General features: G+C 59.2%; 1 protein-coding gene across 1 annotated transcript in view; it reads right to left on the bottom strand.

Annotated features, from left to right (window-relative positions):
- Positions 1 to 1,293: 1,293 nt before the first annotated feature.
- IFFO2 (intermediate filament family orphan 2) overlaps positions 1,294 to 20,885 on the bottom strand; it is a 41,535-nt gene continuing 21,943 nt past the window's right edge. The window contains exons 2-9 of the mRNA XM_008148155.3: positions 13,235 to 13,295; positions 11,736 to 11,831; positions 10,457 to 10,597; positions 9,025 to 9,164; positions 5,670 to 5,790; positions 5,426 to 5,518; positions 4,358 to 4,488; positions 1,294 to 2,905 (exon numbers count right to left, since the gene is read on the bottom strand). Of these exons, the coding sequence (XP_008146377.2) occupies positions 2,800 to 2,905; positions 4,358 to 4,488; positions 5,426 to 5,518; positions 5,670 to 5,790; positions 9,025 to 9,164; positions 10,457 to 10,597; positions 11,736 to 11,831; positions 13,235 to 13,295 (889 nt within the window). The 3' untranslated portion in view covers positions 1,294 to 2,799. The remainder of the gene's footprint in view (positions 2,906 to 4,357; positions 4,489 to 5,425; positions 5,519 to 5,669; positions 5,791 to 9,024; positions 9,165 to 10,456; positions 10,598 to 11,735; positions 11,832 to 13,234; positions 13,296 to 20,885) is intronic.

Genomic DNA, 20,885 nt, shown 5'->3' on the forward strand with positions numbered 1-20,885 from the left:
CTCTCTGTTTATAAAACCCCCCAAAATAGGAGGGTGAGAGCTGGCAGCACAGGAGAGGCCATCTGAGAGCCATCTAAAATACCAATGTCAATATGACACTGGGCTTAGAAGTAGAAACCAAAAAATTAAGTATTTACAGCTTTACAAAGGACAGACCAGCGTGTCCCCTCTGGACCCAGGGCTGCCTCAGCGAGTGTTGGGGTCTTTCTTGGCAAGCTGTGGGCTCGTGGCGAGGGGACAAGCAGGGCCCACTGGCAACTAACTCAGAGGAGAACTTGGTGGGGAGGGAGGCAGCCAGGCCAGGACCCAGGGCCCTGCACAGGAAGCAGGTGGGCCACATCCTCGCCGTCCCTGCCCCGTCTACCTGCCCCAAATCCTGGCTCCCCATCAGGGAGGAAACCTCTCGGCCAGTGTCTCTCCCTGGCTCCTGCCATTTCTATAGTCCTCGGACAAATTCAGAGTCCTCTAGTCCCCAGTGACAAATGGGGAAGAAAAGGGGGAAGAAAAAATAATACCACTGGACACCCATCACCTTAGTTACCCCCAAAACACATTGTTGCCTTACTGTCCTATTTCTAACGATAGGCCTGTCCCCCCACTCTTCCCCCACCACCACCTGGAGGAACCGCCCAGGGCCGGCTCCCGCTCTGCTGGTCTGCCCAGACCATGCGCCATCTCCCGTAGCCCTGGACGGCGGAGGCCTGGGGCCATCTCCCCGCCCTCCTGGAAACGGAACATCTTTTTAGCAGCTGAGGTCCAAGCCCAACTGGCTCTGATAACCTTTGGTTAAAATAAAGCTACACTAAAACAACAACAACAACGGCAATAATCGCCAGGTGTGTTTGAACCCTGTAACCTTGAGAACAAGGGTCGGTAAGGAGGGGGGGAAGGGCCGCCCTCCTCCGAAGCCGTCGCCCCCTCGTACCTGCCAAGGGCCTGTTCGCTAACAGGAGACGCTGGGCACGGAAGCCTCCCGGCCACGGTGCCACGGGGAACAGAACGACTCGCCCAACAGCAACGAAAATTAGGAAAAAAAACTATAAAGTCCACCAAGTTCGGATAAATAAAAATAACACACTGTCACTAACACGCTTGCTCTCTCTCCATATATATATATATTATGTGACTATTATATACAATGGTTTTAAGACTGCAAAACAGGTAGGGGAAACAGAAGAGAAAGAAGGCCATTAAAGGTGGTTGGTACCCTGGGGGCGGGGGAAGAATGGGGGACACAACCTACTGGAACCCCTCTTGTGCCGCTAGTCATAAGCCCCGGAGGTAAGGAGTCCAGGTCCTTGGGCTCAGTGTGCTCCTTTGACCTCCAGGGGGAGCTGCTGGGCCAACAAAAACAAAACTCGGCAATCACTCCCACAGGAGTGGGGACAAAAGACTTACAAAAAATAAAAGCAAAGCCTGGTCAGCTGGCTCCAAGCTGAGACCTGGCGGGTGGCCTCACACAGCGCTCTTCCACGCAGGCCCACGCAGGCCTTGGGAGATCCTGGCTCAGATAACTCCCAGGGTCAGTTAGTGAAGTACGGAAAGAAGCTGGCGGATGTGGAACAAGGATGGTTCTCGCCTGAGCGCCGCCACCTGCCACCTCCAACCTGCCAGCAGCCCTCATTGCCTCCCTCCTCCTCCCTTCCCAATGCCTGCCACTGGCCCGACCGTGGGCGCTGGGCACAGTGGAGAACCGAGATGGTAGCAGGCGGGCCTGACCCGGCTCCACTGGGCAAGGGGTGGCAGCAGGCCTGGCCCCCTTCAGGCTTTCTCACAGAGAAATGACAGACCCCCCAACCCCTTACAGTCGGCTGGAAACCGAGGGGAAAACATCAAGTCATCAGGGCAATAAAAGACCCCCTCCCCCACAACTCACCAAGGTCCCAAGAAAGCAAACAGTCAGGTGGCCAAGGGCTTTGCAGGACCCAGGCCTCTTGACTGACCTTGACCGAACCCCCTCACAGGCTGCAGGAGACATGGCCCTAGCGGTGGCCTCCCTCCCAGCTCCACGGTGAACACCCTGAGTCTGGGAGAGGGCCCCCCTTCCACAATATATAAGGCAAGCTGCTTTTTTTTGTTTTGTTTTTTTGCATAGTAGTTTAAACACAGTGAGGCTCCGCCTTCCCCCCAGTGCCTTGTCCCTCCGCTGTGCCACTCGATCCGAAAAGAAAATAAGAATTTGTCTTCCCTCCCTCCTTCCATCGTTTCCCCTTTTGGTAAGTGAAAAAAAAACACCCTGGGGAGGTCCCCACCCCGGCGTGGAAGGTTCGCCGAGGCAAACAGCTCCGTCCTGGGTGGAAGTGGGCCACCCCAAGCCCCACGCCATCAGTGCAGGCCGGCAGGGGACGGGAGGGCACAGGTCATAGCCAATCAGAGGAGCAGGTGGGAGGGTAGAAAACCACAATCTGCCACACCGGGGCCCCGCCCTCGCCTTAGAGTTTTGTATAAAAACACCTGCTAGGAATAATTCTTTGGAGCTCAAAGTGGCTCAGCTTAAGGGAAAAGGCACGGTTCACACTGCATCATCTGGACAGAAGTCTGCATTGGTAACGTGGAGAATAGAAATTGAGAGCACCATTCCTTGGGTGGGTGGGTGGGTGGATGGAGAGGGGGCACGGGGTGATGGTGAGTGGAAGGGAGGAAGGAAGCAGCGGTCCCTTGGGGCCTCCAGAGAAGGGAGGGCAGAGGACGTCCGTGTGGTGAGGACCGGAGCCCCACTCCGAGGAGCCTTCCTGGCCTCGTGGGGAGAAGGGGCAGAGGCCCCATCACCAAGACCACCAGGCACGGGGGCCTCAGCCATCAGCTGACCATGGGCTCCACGTCCGCCTCCCGCTCAAACTCGTCCTGGATCTCGTCTGTACTTCCTGAGTCGCTGCTGGCCACGGAGCTGGGGGATGGGGAATTCCTGGAAGGACGAGAGAACGGGGGTCAGTGTGTGTGTGGAGCGGGGAGGCAGCCTGAGGACCCCTGAGGGATTTAAGGAGCAGGAAGGGCTGAGCAACCACTCCTGTAAGACCTGACCTCAGAGGGGGTCCCTCCCTGAGACCCCGCCCTAGCTCTGCTTTCCTTAGACTCTCCTAAGCCCACGCGTTGAACATGGCTCTCAAGAGCTCTGGGGCCTCCTGTTCCAGCCTCTAATTGCTCCGGGCACCGAAAGCCCCGCGGGAGCAGAGACCATGGATCAAGAGACCCGAGCCACCTAACACAGGGCACATGCTCAGGCAGCCCCAGTTCACTCCGTTCTCCCAGGGAGGCCGTACTGGGTAGTGGTTAACAGCACTGGTTCTAATTTTGGCTGTCACCGATGAGCTGGGGCCCTTGGGCAAACTCTTTGACCTGCCTAAGCTTCCGCTCCTCCACCGGCACAGGGGGGATAACGACAGTGGATCTGAGGGGCGGGGGTCCCGTGAGCTAACGGTAGGACTTGCTGAGCCCAGGGCCCCACACGCAGCTTCCCACAGAGCTGCCCCCCTCTTCTACAGCCTGAGCCGCAGCCTGCGGGAATGCCGTCACAATAAGAGAAACAATTACAAGGAACATTGATTTGCTCTTTGTGTCCAGCGCTTTACATGTATTATCCCATTTTATTAGTAGCATATGGCTATCTCCCCAACAAGGCTGTGTGTTCCTTTATTTTTTAAAATATATATATTCTTAATGGATTTCTGAGAGGAAGGGAGATGGAGAAAGAGCTAGAAACATCAATGATGAGAGAGAATCACTGATCGGCTGCCTCCTGCAGGTCCCACACTGGGGATCCAGCCGAAACCCAGGCATGTGCCCTGACCGGGAATTGAACTATGACCTCCTGGTTCATAGGGCAATGCTCAACCACTGAACCAGGCCGGGTTCTGGGCAATGGTTAAAGGCAGGGGCTCTGTCTTTGTCTTGGGGTGTCAGCCACCCCAGCAAATAAAAGGCCCTGGCCCACCTGGCCCCGGTGTGGAATATGGGAAAGGATGTGAAATTGCTTCCGATGGGCAAATGGGGGTTCCATCCGCCATGGTGGACAGGAGTGTCCTGCCCACCTTCTCCACTCCCCAATTCAGCAGAAAGGGGGGTGTAAGCTCCCTAGGGCAGGGGCTATGACTGCTATGCTCATCACTGTATCCCCACGGCCTTGCCCAGAGCAGGCCTCCGACAAGTAGCTGTTGAGTAAGTGGGTGCAGGGAGTTAGGTGAAACTAGGGAAGTCATCTAGCATGCAGTAGGTAGGTGACTAATATTCATGGATGGATGGATGGACAGGTGCGCTGGGCAGATGAAACCGGCCAGACTTGTAAGTTGCAGCCTCATAAATTTCCCGCAAGGACCCAACTGCTGGATCCCCGAATCCCCAGGGAGGAAGGGCCAGGCACCTGTCCGCGGAGCCTTTGATGAGCCGGCGGCACGTCTCCATCTGCACGTCCAGGCCACGCTTCATGCTGCACATCTCCATGTATTCATGCAAGTGTCGGTTCATGTCGCTCTTGGCGGTGGCCAGCTCCAGCTGCGGGGAACCAACGTGGGGTGAGGTGAGGCCAAGTCATCCTCACAGCAAACCCTCAGCAATCCCCTCCCACCGCCTGAGTGCTGGCGGCCTCAAGACCACCCCTGGACACCACGCCCGCAGGACCCTGCCTCGGCCTCTGTTCTCTGGATACCCATCCCCACGGCCTCTAGCAGGGCTTCTGGGGAAAGGGGAATGGTTGCTTAGCAACCACAGGGCCGCCTTCCCTGACGAGCCCACCTGGTTCTACCAACTCTCCTCCACCCAGCACCTCTGCGCTCCTTTCTGTGGCCTTGATTAGAAAAGTCCTCACGTCTTCACATTTCTGACCCTTCTCCTCCACCAAAGGAGACATCTCCCAGGCCAGGGGCCCCTCTTTCTCCAGCATGACAACAGCAGTGACCTCACGGGCAGACATGGCCAAGTGCAGGCTCTCGGGCACAGAGGGCGGGGCTCCAAGGCTGTGGGCTGGCTGGGGGCCTTGGCCAAGTCATTGGTCTCTGTTAGCCTCATGTCCTCCTCTGTAACACAGGATGCTCAGTACCTACTGCACAGGGTACCTGGGGACCTGCAGGTCCACACTAGGGTATGCGGAGACTAGGAAGGGCGTACTTCGTATTTGTCATGGGCTTACTCAGTGCCTAGTGTCACTTGATGTCACTCAAATGTCAGCTCTCCTTATTTTGGGATCACCATCTCAGTTGAATAACTTCAATAAAACCTCCCTGGGGCAGACAGGGATCACTACTCCCATTTCACAGATTAGGAAACTGAGGCCCTAAGAGGGGTATGGCTTTCCCAGCACCAAGCAGGGAACTGGTAGGCCTCCCGACTCCAGAGCCTGTGGCCGCCCCAGGCTCCCAGCCGCTGCCTAGGTAGCAACTTAGTCACCAGGGGTCTCGACGAGGGGGGGGGGCTGCACGGGCCGAGCCCTCACCTCGATCTGGCCTATCGTCTCCTGGTACTCCTTGTCTCTCGTCTTGAAGAAGGATTCCGTCTCATGGATCAAGTTGCCCAAGTTTTCCTCTTGCTGGGGAAACAGATCAAAGGGGAGCATTTAGCTGGAGAATTGGGGGGGGGGGGGGGGAGAGTCAGGGAAAGAATGGGGAGGAGGGGTAATTGAAAGGAGGTGTCCCCTGGTCCCCACCTCCCGGGCCCCTGGGAAGCCTGGCCCCACTCACCTCGCCCTGCAGGTCGATACTGGGGTTGCAGTTGGTGAAGTCTTCCCAGAGCAGCAGTGTGTCTTCGTTCTCCTCCCACGTCAGGCTGTCACAGTCGTCATCAAAGTCAAAGGTCTCCCGCCTGGGGGGTGACAAGGAGGGCGGGACTGAGCGGGAGCCAGGCTCCAGGGGCCAGGACGGGAGAGAGACAGGGTGCTGCCCGAATGGGTGTGTTCCTAAAGAGACAGAGGTGGTGGCAAAGGGGACGCGGGCCTTTTCCATGGAGTTGGACTCTTTTAAAATGCAGAATGTTTTTACAGGCTCTTTATACACTTTAAAATGTAGGTTTTTATGAGGCCAGGCTTTATCATCAATGGAGACTAAAGGCAATTTCCTCCCAAGTCCAATCTTGTAAGTTTTTCATTCACAGACTGGCTTTTGAGCACTTATTAAAATACAATTTGTGCTATCCTCGCCCATCCATGAGACAAGCTTGATTATTATTCCCACTTTACAGGTGAGGAAACTGAGGCTCAGAAGGATCAGGTAGACTTCCAGAACAATACATGCTGAAAGTCACATTTGAATTCACAGCCTGGGTGACTTCCGGGCTCCCCTATTCACTAGGGCTGGGAGTAGGGGGCCTGATCATACGGGATTGCCTGGGACTGAGGGGTTTCTGGAGATGCATGGTTACCCCAACTGGAGGGGACCTTCAGAACCACTCAGCCCAATATGCCCACTAATCAGGTGAGAAGGCTGATGTCAACAGGGGTTAAATCACTGGACCAGGTGAATTAGCCAAGAAGGAAGTGGGTTCCAAGTCTCCAGACTCCTCCCCACTGCTACACTCCCTCCCTCAACTCCTTCCTGGATTCGCTCAACCTTCCAAAAATGGTCCAGGCTGGGGCCACTGGGCAGGGCTCAAGGAAAGAATTTCTGGTAAAAAGCTGCCCAGAGAACCCCCTGGAGCCAGGCTCATCTTCAAAACGCAGTTCCTGTCAGAGCCTTTAGGGGGCTCTGTGAGTCCAGGGAGCAGAGCTGAGGACCTGGCTGCAGGGGGAGGAGCCACGGGCTGGACTAGCTTCAGACAAGCCTCTGGGGTCCACTATCAGCGCATCACATACTCAGCTGCTGACTTCATTTCCTTCCCAGGGTCTGGGATCTGAAGGAAACCCCAGCCGAGGAATAGGAAACCATCAAAGCCCGGAAGATGGACCAGAGACAGGGCTGGGAAGAGGCGACCCCCTCCCTACAGACCTGGAAGGCGGGGCTGAGGAGGAGGGCTGGCCACCACCCAGAAAAAGTAGCCAATTCCTCCCCTTCTCATTGGTCTGAAGCCCAAGCAACAGATTTTGATCAAAACAAAACAGCCCAGACTCGGGTGCATTATTCAAAGACTTCAGTGGAACTGGCCCCGGGGCAGTCTCTGGCTAGAATCTCAGCGAGCGGAGATGGAGGGGCGGGGGCTAGGGCCCCACCTAGGGTGGGGTCAGCATGGCCTTGGGTGATTGGAGGTTGTTTTTTTTAAACTTAGGGACTTCACCACCATATCAATCTAATTTTGTGCACACAGGAGCCGGGCCAAGGGCGCCCCCGACCAGCTCTTGGGACTGTCCCTCTCAGCTCACCCATTCCCTGGTGACTTTATGAAAATGAGGACAATGGTTTCTTCAGAGAAGCCCTTTAATTCAACCAAATGAACCAGGTCTGGGTCTGTGGGGGCATACAATTCTGCCTTAGGCTCAGGAATGCCCAGAGCAACGTTCGGAAAACCTAGACCCAACCAAGAGTTATCCCCCAAACCCTTCTTGTCAGCAAAAGATGAGAATAGGAGATTTGGGAGGGGGGATAAAGAGGAACCAAGCGTCTGGGAGTCTCCTTGTCACCTTCCAACAGCAATCCCCAAAATGCAGCCCCATCTTGGGAAGCACCCCATCTTGGGAAGCAAACGCACCCCTGCCATCCCCACAGTCTTCCTTGCCAAGTAGCCGGGCTCGCTCGGCTGCAAAGGGACCAGGGCAGGGATGGTGCCCGGAGAGGGCAGAGGGACAGCTCTTCCAGGCATGAGGACAGCTGGTTGGGGGCAAAGCGCTGGACTGACCATCGGGGACCAGGCTCCACCCCATCTCCCACATGCCTCTCTGAGTCTCAGTTTCCCCCTTTGAACAGGAAGGGGCTGGGCAGGAAGCATTAGGAGAGTCCCGCGCCCTCTCGGGAGGGGTTCTGGGGGTTTTGTGATGCCATCAGAGCAAAGATGGCAAACCTAGCCCTGCTGTTGGAGACCGGGGACCTCAGGGGAGAGGCATTGGTCAGAAAGCTTGCTCAGCCCTGAGACGGATGTAGCGGGGTGTGAGGAAGAGGGGGAGGGGTGGAGTTCTGGGGAAAAGCCGAGTTCTCAGGGCTCAGGAGTCCAACTGCAAGGGACCCCAGACAGAGAGGCAGGAGCAGGTCACCGGGGACAGGGGAAAGGTGACCCCAGAGACCAGCCCCAGCCCTGCCCTTTGACTCCAGGCCCTTGGGCAAGTCATGCAATGCCCAAAGGGACGCCTCTCCCCTCCCCTCCCCTTTCCTACCCTATTTTAGGGTGCTATACGGACAGGCCACAGTCACAAAGGATCCCTGCCCCAGATCACTCTACACAGTGAGCTTCGGGTAAAACAGCTCTTGGGGGGGGGGGGGAGCGGGGGGCAGAAGTCAGCCTGCTTGGTAGCATTTGTCAATTTTCCACACAGGCAAATTTTAAGCTACTGTTGTGCCATCACTGAACCTGGAGCCGGCAGACGTGAACAATCAGCTTTCATGAGCTGGTACAAGCCGGGTCCATCCCACCACTGACCATGTCCAACCTACAGTCTGCCACTAACCCAGGCAGCATCTCAGAGGAGGAGGACACAGGCAGACGGGCCGGGCTCCGAATCCCAGCTCGGCCATGTATTAGCAGAGTGGTCTCCGCCAGGGCGCTTCCCTGAGCCTCAGTTTCCTCGTCTGCAAAAGGGGAGTGATAACCCCACTTCCTGGGCTGGCAGTCTGGAGTCGATGGAGTCACGTTTGTAAAGCATCCTACAGACGGAGGATGCTTGGCCCGCGTGGTGACCGGCGTGTGGCTCACTCAGCTCGGCCAGCCCACCACAAGGAAAACCAGTCGGAGTGTGTCTGAGGCTTGGCCAAGACTCCCACACAAATACTGGTCCTGTCCGAAAATGGGGACCTTCCCAAATTATAAAGGTTGAAAATGAATGCAACTGTGCTCAGTATGCAGGCCCAACAGAACACACCTGTGGGCTACTTTCAACCCAGGCCGCCAGTTTGCCACCCCTGCCCTCGTGACCTGGGGGAGCAGAGCGGAGCCCAGCGGGGGCCACGGAGTACTCACAGCTGGTTAAACATGCGCTTCATCTCGTCTGTGATGTTCACAGAGCCGACCTCTTCATCCGAGAACCGGTTCACCTCCCCGTCCTGCTCGGAGATGTCATCGTCCGAAGTCACCTTACGCTCTTTCTTTTTGGGGACCACCTGACCCGGAAAGGAAAGAGATGGAGGTCACTGGGAGGCTCTGCGGGGATGGAGGGCAGGGGTGGGCCGGGAAGGGAGCCAGCATCTCACGGGACAGATGGAGCGTGGCTGGGGCCAGCTGCTGCCAGGAAAGATGCGCAGGTCCTCTAAGAAGCAGGCGACGTTAGCAGGAAGCATGAGGTGGGGAGACATGCGGGATGGGGGACACAGACAGCCTGGACCCTGGCCAGGCTCAGCTCACCCCTTCACCAGAAAAGTCACCACCAGATCTGGGGAGAGGAGCGAGCTAGACTGGGGCACAGAATCCCCTGGGATGTCTCAGCGGCAGCCAGGGGGCCAGAGGAGCCCCGTCAGAGGCCCAGATGGCTCCCTGCCTCCCAGAGCCCTCCTGCTCACATGCAAAGGCAACATTGCATGACTTGCCACATGGCCCCGGTTCCCAAGCTCCCTCCACTCCCGGCAGACAAGACGTGAGCAGACCACACCACGGCTGACATGGCGCCCCCTGCTCCCCAGCAGAGGGGCAGCGAGGAGGCCTGGAGGGGGACAGGGGCCCCAGGGATGCCCAGTCTCACCCGGCTACATCCAAAGCCACACGCTGAAAGCAACAACACACTGCCCTGGGCTAGCAAAAGCCCAACCACAGCCCAGACTCCAGAAGCAGCCTTCGGAGAGGGACGCCCGCCCTTCAGGCAGCGGGACAGCCAGCCCCGGGACAGCGGCCGTGACCCCATCGCCTCTTCTCGGGACACACACTTCTCACGGAGGGGGGAGAGGGGGAGGGGGGAGACCGAGCGCCTCTTCGGTGGGAATGAAAACCAGACAGAGGCCAACTGGCTCGTCCCTGGATTCCCGAGGCTCATCTGCCAGGGCCCAGCCAGCTCGCCCCGCGCACCCACAGCCTGGCACCTCGAGGAAGAGGCAGGAAGCGGGACAGTGACCCCAATGTGGGCGGGTGGACGAAGCCCTGCAGGCTCAGGAGACCCGAGTTCTAGGCCCAGCTCTGCCATTTCCGTCCTTGAGCCCCATCCTGTCACCCCCGGGGGAGAGGGCTCCTCAGCCACAGGATGAAGCCGTCAGCCTTGAGGGTGGAGTCGGGCCAGCCTGAGTCTATAGTCCCTGAGTCTACGCTCTCCTGGGGAGGACACGCTGCCTCGGGGGCCGGGGGGGTTGGGGGGGAGGAGGATGTGAGGGGAGCAGGGCTGGCCAGGCAGGGGTTGAGGCTGGGGCTCTCCGGGAGGGTGGCAGTGGCAGGTGGGAGTGGCGGTGGTGAGCAGGGTGGCCCTAGTCACCTGGAAGATCTTGGACACGTCTTCCGAGTTCCGCTGCTGTGCGACATCGCACAGCTTGGCCGTGATATCGATTCGGCGGCAGATGTCCATGTCCACCTTCATGGCCTTTTCTTGGATCTTTGTGTCCAGGTCTGTCATGGGCTGCAGGGAGGACAGCAGGGGTTACGTGAGCGAGGGCTGGAGCAGGCATGGCGTGGGGGCGCTGCTCCGAGGCCCCTGCCGGACAGAGAGGGGTGGAGGACCGTAGGTGTCGGGTGGGAGGCCCCGGAGTCCGAGGCTGGCGTTGATGGGCATGAAGGGTTGGGTCAGCGCTGCTCGGGCTGGGGCAGGGGTGGCGGGGCCGTGGGAGCTAAAGGCTCTGGCGCCGAGTGGACAATGTGAGACCGCGTTGGCGGCCTCCCTAAGGGCTGGACGACACCTCTCAGCAGACACAGTGTCACTGTTTATTCTGCGCGAGCGAAGACAACACAAAGGCAATCCGCGCTGAAAGGCTGCCTTCTTTCCCACCCAGCCTGCCCCACTGTCCCCACGGGGGCGCCTGCCAAGGCGGCTCTCTCTTCAGGATTTCTCCCAGGGCTGACCGCGGGGGTCTGCCCAGGACAGGGGGTCCCCCAGGACCCCAGTGCGGGGAGCCACATGGCCTCCACCTGGAGCCCCGGGAGGCTCCTCCCAGCCACACCCGGCCTCACGCCCCTCAGGACCAGAGGCCACACCTGGACGAGTCACCCAGAAACGGCACCTTCTCCCGGCGGCTCTCCCTACGCACCGCCCGCTGCGGGCAGGTGGCAGGAGCCCCAGGACCCCGGCAGGGAGGCGGCCACTCAGAAGGGCTCTGATTGGAGACAGGAAGCACACACTCGCCTTCCCCGGCCGTACAGAGCGGCCCCGCGGAAGGCCACTGGCCTGGGAGCCTCTCGGGATGGCATGGCACAGGCCTCCCTCGACCTGTGCCCGGACACTGAGGCCCACGGCCTCCACCCGCCGCATCCTGGCGAGCTGGGGAAGAGCCGGAGCCAACACACACAGACCGTCCCAGGAGCCTCGGGAGGCAGGATGGGTTAAGCGGCAGATTAATGCATCTCTACTCAGACCAAGGGAAGCGGGAGAGGGAGGGCGGGAGGGGGCGCCTGGTCTCTGATGCATCTGTCATCCTCGCAGTCCATCGCGCAGCCAGGACTCTAACTAGAAGCCGAGCTCTGGAGCCTCGGAGTGAATGAAGCATTCTGCATGATGGGGGAGGGGGAGGTGATGACCCCTGGGTGGCGGCCAGTGCACTTACATCACTCATGAGCCCCTTAAACACCACCAGCTCGGCCTTCAGCCTCTCGATCGTCTCGTTCATCTCCTCCTGGATGGCTTCGGCCTCCTGCGCGGCCTATGGGGACAGAGATGGGGAGGGTTTAGGGGGGCCGGGCACCCTGAGGGCAGGAGGGACTGGACACCTGGGCCCAGCCAGGCCAGGCGCCTGATGGCTGGGGATGGGGCGCCAAGGACCTCGGCCCAGCCTGACTTCCCAGCACTCAGCTTAAAACACTTCTCAAAGGGATATTACGGCACGGAGACCCGTGGCAGACAGTGAGGAAAAGAGCAAGTAATGCAATAAGTGGTCCCACAGGTTAAGATATTAGGTCCATTCGTGTGGCATCGCCAATATTTGACCGCTCTGGTCTCCAAAATGGCAAGTGCCAACCTAATCGAACAGACACACCTGGATTGTGTGTATTTGCATGGGAACGACCGGAAGGTGGCACACCGATGTGCCACGGGGGAGGGGCAGAGCTGGAGGCGGCTTTATTTTCTTCTCTAAGCTTTGCTCAGCCTTCCACATACTTGAGCATGAGCATGTTATGTTTGGAAAGTAAAAAGCACTTTTGTTATCAAAGCGGGGGACGTCCATCCTCTCCGTCCAAGTATTGATATTATTTTCATCTGTCTCTAACTTGCTTAGAAGATACATTTTTTAAGTATCAGAAAGCAATTTTTAAACATATTTGAAAGAGCTTTCCACGCCTTCTCACGGGGTCAGTATTCTTGTACCCATTTGGCTGAGAGGAAAAGAGAGGCGGGAAGGCGAAGGTGCGTAGGGAATCCAGCAGGCGGATGAGTGCAGGGCCCAGAACACAGAGCTACCGAGCCGGAACAGCAAGGAAGGCCCTCACGCCCGCCCTGGAGAGCCCACTCGGGCTGGGCGCCCACCTGGTGACCTGCCCACTGCCCTCTCCGAGGCATTGGGCCCCAAGTCCGTTCCTGCAAGCTGGGGGAGGCGGGGGCGGGGGGGGGGGGCTTAAACACCATCCAGGTGGGGAGAAGAGGCAGGAGAGGGGAGTCGCTAGCCCAAGGTCACCCCACAAGCTGGGGCAGCACCAGGACTTGGACCCAGGCTTCCCAGCGCCTGTACCTGAACTTCGCTGCAACACTGCGGTCCCCGCCTAGCTCCAAAGCAGGGGACAGAGAGGCCCCTTGGCCCCATCAAGGAGAGACTGAGGCAGCAGGAAATAACCGAATAGGGGCTGTGCTGGGAACTGCCCCCGGCGTTGCCCCCTGAGGACTGTGCCCCCTGAGGACTGCGCCCCCTGAGGACTGTGCCCCCTGAGGACTGCGCCCCCTGAGGACTGCGCCCCCTCAGGACTGCGCCCCCTGAGGACTGTGCCCCCTGAGGACTGTGCCCCCTGAGGACTGCGCCCCCTGAGGACTGTGCCCCCTCAGGACTGTGCCCCCTGAGGACTGCGCCCCCTGAGGACTGCGCCTCTTCTGATCGGGCCCTCTGGGGGCTCTTACCTCCTTCAGCGTGTCCACCATGGTCTGCAGGTTCATGCTCTTGGCCAGCTCCTCCTCCCATCTGTAAGGCCAAGAAGGACAGGCGGTCAGAGAGAGCCTCCCATGCCCGTCCAGCCTCACACCGTGCAGGCAGCCACCCTGGGCCTGTCCCCGCACAGCAGTGACTCCACCCCTGCCTGCCCTCCAGCAGCTCCCGTCTAGGGGGTGGGGGCGAGGCAGAGACAGCCAGGGTGACACAGGCCATGATACCAGGTGATGCTGACGAATGTCATGCTTCAGGCATGAGCACAGCACCACGGGAGATGAAGGCAAACTGTAAAGTGCCGCGCAAACGCTGCGGCTCCTGCCGTGGCTGCGGGATGCAGTATCGGGGCTGGCACGCAGGAGCCAGGCTGCTCTCTGCACCCGCAGGAGGCACTTTTATTGTGCTAACTATCTCGACCTTAGAGTCTGTGGCCCCGTGGCCTACCCTCACCAACGAAGACATCGCTGTACCGGACAGATGAGGCCTGGAGGCTCAGAGAAGTCAAGTGTCCTGCCCAAAGACACACAGCTAGTTAGGGAGGAGGGCTGGACTTCAAACCCAAGTCCGTTTTATTACAGAAAACAAAAAACAACAAACACAGCGCGCACTTCTCTAGCGCTTATTTCATGCCAGGCCCTGTTCCCGGCTTTACGTGTACTGTCTGGTTCGTGCACACGCGGGTCGAAGCTGGACAGGAAATGACAGAGCGGAGGAGGCACAGCGGGCTAACGGTAGACCCCAGCAATCCCTGGAGGCTGGATGAGACGATAACAATACACGCGCCGTGACAATCCCGGCTCGCCTTAACTGAGGGCTTACTTTGTATGAGGGTCCCGACTCCATGACATAATTCAATCGTCATAACAGCCCTCTAGCACAGGCGCCTCCATTATCCCCACGTCACAGGTGCAGAGAGGCAGGCACAGAGGCAGGCGACCAAGGTCAGGGTGCAGACAGGTGGAGCCAGGACTCAAACCCTGGGCTCGAGGCTCCAGATTGAGTGCTCGTAACCCTGCTGGGCTCCTCCAGGACCCAGGACCAATCAAAGGCCTAACCCGGCTCCCCACCCAGACCGCCTCCCTCCCCAGAGGAAGCCAGGGGCAGGATCCCTTCCCTCTCCATCCTGGGACAGACAGCTCCTCTCCTTCCTCGCCCCACGGCCGCCTCCCTACATGGCCTCTGAGCAGGCAGATCTGGAAGCCTTTAGGATGCTGCCGGAGCAGCTAAAAATAGGCCAGGGGGAGGGATGGACGGAGAGTTACGTCACCAGCTTTTGGAAATAAGAGAAAACGGATACTGTTTGCACACACAGAGGAAAATTCCTCCTTTCTCCCACACGAGACGAGACGGGCCTGGCTAGGGCTCCCGGAGGGACGTACAGACACACACACAAACACGCACACACAACCCTCTCCCCTGTTCTCTTTGATCTTTATCAGCCCCCGACCTTGGCAGCCAGGCCTAGATCTGCCCTGGGCCACAGGCTCCAGAACCTAGAGGGCAGTGGGGCTGGGGGGGGGAGGGCTTCTCCCAGGGATGAAGGACACAGAGGAAGCCAAGGGGCAGAGAGGGAACCTAAGGGTCTAACCCAGGCGGGACATTCTCACTGAACACCCTCGTTATACAAATAGGGGAACCGAGGCCCACAATGTGCCAGAAATTTGCAAGGTCATCCAATGTGTCAAGGGCCAGGCCAGGAGTTCACCCCGAGGCCCAATGTGGGGGACAGAAGTCCCCGGTGGGGAGAAGCCCACAGGCAGCCCTCGCCCCCGCCCAGCAGCATGGGGCATCCAGGGCTTCCCTCAAGAGAAGCCAAGGCCGAGAGGGCAGGTCCCATGCTGAATCATCCCTCCTGGCCATGCAGCTCTGAGTGGGGGCAGAGAACCTGACTCCGAAGCCACTGCGCAGAGCAGGTGCCAGCGCCTGGCCTCACGGCGTCTTACAGCAACAGCAGGAGCAGCAGAGGAGGGGGCAGCGAGGGATGGAGATGCAGGCGCCAGGGACATCTCCCCCCTTCACACACACCCATTCCCCACGCTCCTGGGCAGGACGCCCAGCCCCCTCCCACTTTTCCTATCAGCAACCTTCTCCTGAGGAAGGTGGGGCAGGAGTCAACAGACCCATTGTACAGATGGGAAAAATGAGGCCCCGAGAAGGAGAATCACTGGCCCCAAGTCCACCCAGACCAAGAACCCAAGCCACGTTAGCAGCCACAGAAGCAGCCACTGATTGGGGAGCACATCTGGGTACCACGCATGCCCTGGGCTCAGTGCCTCCTACACATATCTCATCAGCTTTCATGTGAACTATCAACCCTCTGGGGCAAAGGATTTCCCCCCAAACCCATTTTGCAGATGAGAGAGCTGAGGTTCAGAGAGGTGAGGTCCCTTGTCTAAGGTCACACAGCTTTCAGCAGGGCTGGGACCGAGGCCTAGCCCCGGCTCACACTGTGACAAGCATGGGCATCACACATGGGCTCAGATGCAGACCGGATTCAGCAGGGCTGGGGTGGGGCGAACATGCTGCATTTCTAATGAGCTCCCCTGCAGATGGCACGTGCAGTGGCCCCACTCCTCGCCAGCGATTCTGAGCTGCACCCCAGCAGATAAACGTGCATGAGCCTTTTGTTTCCAAAGCCAGGCTGCGTGGGCAGCCGGCACTCCTGGTCCCAGAAGACCGAGCACAGACCCCAGCGTGTAGAGAGCAGCTGGCCTGGCAGACCGGATCCACTGCCCACGCTGACGTGCCTCCGGCTGCGGCGGGAAAACCTGGCTGTGCGGCCCCAGTGTTGACGGTGCAGAAAAGCTCTGCCCTTCAGCTGCTCCGGCTGACGGGGTGAAAGGATGACGACAGGTGATGTGCTTCTTAAGATGCCCAGACACCCCACACTCCCTGCGTGCAGCCCGGGAGGAGGGAGCACCAGCTTCCCCAAGAACTGGTCTGCCAAGGTGTAGGCTATGGAATTTCAGCACCTGCTTGCCAGGCACGGTCCGGCCCCCTCCCCGACCTGGGTCAGCCCACAGGACTCAGGTTCCGGCAGGACGCTGTTTCAGGCAGAGGAGCCAGCATCAGCAAAGAGGGGCAGCAGGAAGGCAGGGAGAGCCAGTGGCCACTGAGAAGGGGACACACCTACTACGGATCAGGGGCTGGCGGATGTCATGTCCTTTCACCTTCACTGCCCAATTCTCTTGCCTGACCCACCGCTCAGCAAAGGTGGTCACAGAAAAAAAACACACACACACAGAGAAAAACCTCCCCATTTTACAGGTGGGAAAATGAAGGCCCAGAGCAGAGACAGTACACGCCAGGGCCAAGACGGCATGAGTCACTGAGAGCCACCCTGCCCACCCCGACCCACCAGCTCCTAAAACTTCCAAATTCTTCTCTCCTCAAGTGTTAGACTAGAGAAAGGAGAGGAGGGACATTAACTGGGCAGCTTCTGGGTTGTATTCACCATCTTAGGCATTCATAAACACATAAAATGCAACGTGTCACTTACCCACCCCCCAGGACCGCCCCCACTGGGCAGATGAAGAAACAGGGGCTCCGGGGCAACTCGGTTTCCCTGTCCCTCCCTCCCTCTCAGCCTCCTGCAGTCCTCCGCGTCCTCCCAGGCTAATCTCAAATGTACCCCTTCCCCAGGTCCCGCAGCCACTTCCACTGCTTCCCCTGCTCCAGTTCCAAGCTCCTGCTTGAGGCAGCCGGGCCTCAGGATCTCGTCTTCCCAGGCGGCTTGGCGGTGGTATCTCACCCTGCGTGGTTCTCACCCCAACAGCCAGCCGCCATGCCGGGGACAGCGATGGACCGCCCTCCACCTTCGCCACCTCCAGACAGTGCTCAGGCCCTGGCCCCAGATCCACTTGGGCCCCAGGTCCTTCCACTCTCCACCCCTCCCACATGCAGACACCCGACAAGCCTCACAGGTGTGCCAGCTCCTCAAAGCGCTCTCAGCCTCCGAGGCAGGCAGGAGAGCCCCTGACGGCGAGGAGGAGGATGGTAAGAAGACCGCAGAGGCTCTAACAGCGCCCATGCTTACGGACTCCGTTCTTAGGGGCTTCACATGCATAATCTCCTACGAGTTGCACAGTAGCCTTTAGGTACAGTCACTATCTCCATGAAGATGTTCAAGTCCAAAACCATTAGCCAAGATCACCCAGCCAGGAAGGTGGGGCTGTTTCTACTTTACAGAAGAAAGCCAACACTCAGAATCTCCCAAACTGAAGGCTGAAGGGGACCGGGGTTCCCCTCGCCCAAACCTGAAGGTACTGATAAGAATACTGAGGCCCAGGGCTACGCAGGGAGTGGGTGGCAGGGTGCCCTCCACTCGGCTGGCCTAACCAGCAGTGAGACTGGGCCCGGATCTGCCTTCCCCAACATCTGCCTCCATTTCTCAATGAGATAGATTGTGGCCCAACACACCCCAGGGACACTCGAGAAAAACCCACACTCTCTGACAGCCACGTGACTGGCCTCCAGCCACGGCCAGGTCTGGCTGGGCAGACCTGGGGGACGCATTACCGGCCACTGCCCCTCAGTCCCTCCAATCCCCCCGGTGACCAGTGCTCACACCCTCCCACTGCCTGGAGCCGTGAACTGAATGTGAATTCGGGATCCCACGGAGGAAGGGGCCTACACAGGGCCTCCCCGGAAACCCCTGGGGCACCACTGGGTGCGATCCACACATGGGAGCAGGGGCGGGTGCTGGACAAGGGCAAGGGTGGCCTGGAGGGCCCTGTGCCGATGCAGGGACAAGCAGGGGCCCAGGCCATGGCGTCCACGAGTCAGGAGCTTGGATGTATGTGCCGGCAGCACAGGGAAGCCCATCTCAGCAGGTCCAGGCACCCTGCGCCCTGGCCTGCGGGGCAGAGAGGAAACATGGCTGAGATGCCTGTTCTGGGCTGGAAGAGAGGCACAGCGGAGGGGCACCCCCAAACAAGTCACTAGACAAGCTGGGGGTCCAGCCCCTCCACCAACCCAGAGAACTGCTTGTTGTCACTACTCCTATGCTCGCTGCTACGGTCCCTGCGTCTACAGCTCACCTGCACTGGGTTAGGGTCAAAGAGTTGCTGTATGGATTTGTTGAATGAATGAATGAACGAATGAATGAATGAATGAATGAATGAACGAATGAATGAATCCAAACAGCAACCACTCCTCAACCCTCCTGCTCCTCCCTTTCCCATTGAGGGCCCCTTCTGCCACGAAGGATCGAAGGATCGTCTCCTCTCAGCCCCCTGCTAGCCCGGGGGCTTCCCAGAGCTGCGTTCCCAGCACCAACTCTCCCCCCAGCTCTGTCCACTCGGCTGGCTCCGGAGCCTCTCCAGGGAGAGACCAGGCCAGGCCGGGGGAGAGAGCCAGGGCAGGAAGCAGGCGAGGGAAGAAAGCCTCCCTCTCCCACTTCCCACAGCCCTCCGGCCGGGGAGGGGAGGCAGGGGTGTCGGACAATGAGGCAGGGAGAGGAAATGACTCCACACTGCCGCTGAGATCGGAGCCTGGGCCACCATCTCCGCAGAAGGAGCACACGTGTGAGGCCGGTGGCCCGGAGGGGGAGGGGGAGGGGCAGCACCCGCCCCAGCCAGATGTGGTCTCCAGGCATTCCTTTGGAGCCGCGGCTGTGACCACGTGATGGACCAGAAGTCCCAGCCAGCCGCTGGGGGGAGGGGATGGGCAGCTTCAAAGCCAGCCCCCACCCCCAGCCAACACTCTGGACCAGCGTCCCGCCTCCCCCTCAGCTCCCGATGACACAGCCCCACAGGAAAGGGGCTGACAAAGCCCGGCTTACTGAGGGGAGGGGAGCCAAGCTGAAGTCACTGGCGGGGACTGACTCACAGACTTTTCACTTCCTCTGTGATCAGAGAAAGAGGCTCCGGGGCTCCATCTCGAAGGAAAGTGGGGGCAGCCCCGGCAAAAGGAGGCCTTGGGGCTTCTGGGGAGGAAGTCCTGGGGACTCCTGGGCAGCAAGACCCTGGGTTCATCTCCTGCCCCTCCTAGCCACTCCCTGCTGTGTGAGCTCGGGCCAGTCAGTCCCCTCTCTGAGCCTCAGTCTCCTCATCTGGGAGATGGGAGCACACCACCACTCCTGAGTGCAGACACCAGCCCAGCCTGGCACAGAGCAGACAAAGTGCTCAGGGGCTCACTTCTCGGCGCAGGGCTGGCTCCAGCAGCCAGGCCTCCCGCGGGGAGGGCACCGCAGGAATGGTCCACACCTTTCCAGGAAAGGCGGGGCGGCACACCCAGGCCCGTCACTCGGTGATGGGAAGCGAGCTCAGGTGAGGCTGCAGTGGAAAACTTCATTCTGGGCCAAGCGTGGGCCTGGCCCTCGGGCGGAGGGCGGGTGGGTGGAGAGCAATTTCTACCTGGGCGCCGGGGAGCTCGCCTCATTGCAGCTCGGCCAGGTGTAGGCTGCAGGGGATGGCCCGGCGTCCTGGAGCCATTCTGCTGCCTGTACCCCTGGGCTCTGGGCTGCCCCCCAATTTCCTGGGCACAGATGCCCAGAGGTAACTCTCCCCTTGCCCACCCCTCGATGCCACGCTGAGGCGGAGCCCGTGCCCTGTCTAAAGGAGGCAGCTGCGGGCACAGAGGCAGACTAGGGCCCTGTCTTCGGTGCAGTTTCCCAGAAGCCAATGGGTTAACAGATCAGAGTGGGCACTCCAGCGAGATGGGAGTTCAATGCGAAGATCCGGCCCCCACTCCCATAGCTTCTGCTGAGCCCACCTAGAGAGCGTAACACTCACAACTGAGTCGACTTCCTCATTCCGCACCACCACCACCCCTTGTCTGTTATCACAAGCAATTCACATCTGTGGCAGAAAAGTAACAGCGATGAGCAAAAAGGACAAAAAGGCAGTGGGAGTGGGTGGGGCAGGGGATATGTGAGGGCTGAACACTGAGACACGGGGAGCCTCCATCTCCTGACCTCGTCCTCTCTCACCTGCTTGTGCTGGATCTTTTCTCTCCAGTAAAAGAGGGGCTGGGTCCCCCAGCCTGCAAGTGGAGAGGGCCCCTGCGTTCCTGACCCCCCTCTCCCAGGTACCCGCCAGCACCCACACACCCTCCTCCTCCCTGTTGCTCCCATCTGCACTGAGCCCCGGACCGCAGGGAAGGGATGCCTGGCAGACATGCCCATCAGAGGCCTGGCTGCCCAGCTGTACTCTGCTGCTCCGAAGGAAAGACAAATTAAATGCCAACTGATTGTCTCCGTGGAGGAGGGATTAATTTAATGTGAACACTTAACCAGGGCAGCTGACTCCATTACAGGCGGCTGTAATGGCCCGGGAGGGCAGGCTACGAGCTGGTGATGGGCCGGGTTTGAGCAGCCACCCTCTGCCCAGCATGCTGCCACCATGCAGACATATACATGGACCTGCTCTCAGCCTGACACAGCAGTCCCCTCCGGGGCCCCCAGTGGGCGAGGCCTGTGCCAGGCTATCCAGGGGGGAGCAGGAAGCACCTGTGGAGGACAGTGGTCTGGGCTGGGACACAGGAGGTCCTGGTTCGAGTCCCAGCTCTGTCACTAATTCACTGCATGACCCCAGCAAGTCCTTTCCCCGCCTGGGCCTTAGTCTCCCAGTCCCTAGATAATAGGATCTCGAAGGGTCCCTCTGAATAGGACATTGCAGCGCTGTT

This window comes from Eptesicus fuscus, chromosome 9 (assembly GCF_027574615.1).
Source record: "Eptesicus fuscus isolate TK198812 chromosome 9, DD_ASM_mEF_20220401, whole genome shotgun sequence".
Taxonomy (NCBI): domain Eukaryota; kingdom Metazoa; phylum Chordata; class Mammalia; order Chiroptera; family Vespertilionidae; genus Eptesicus; species Eptesicus fuscus.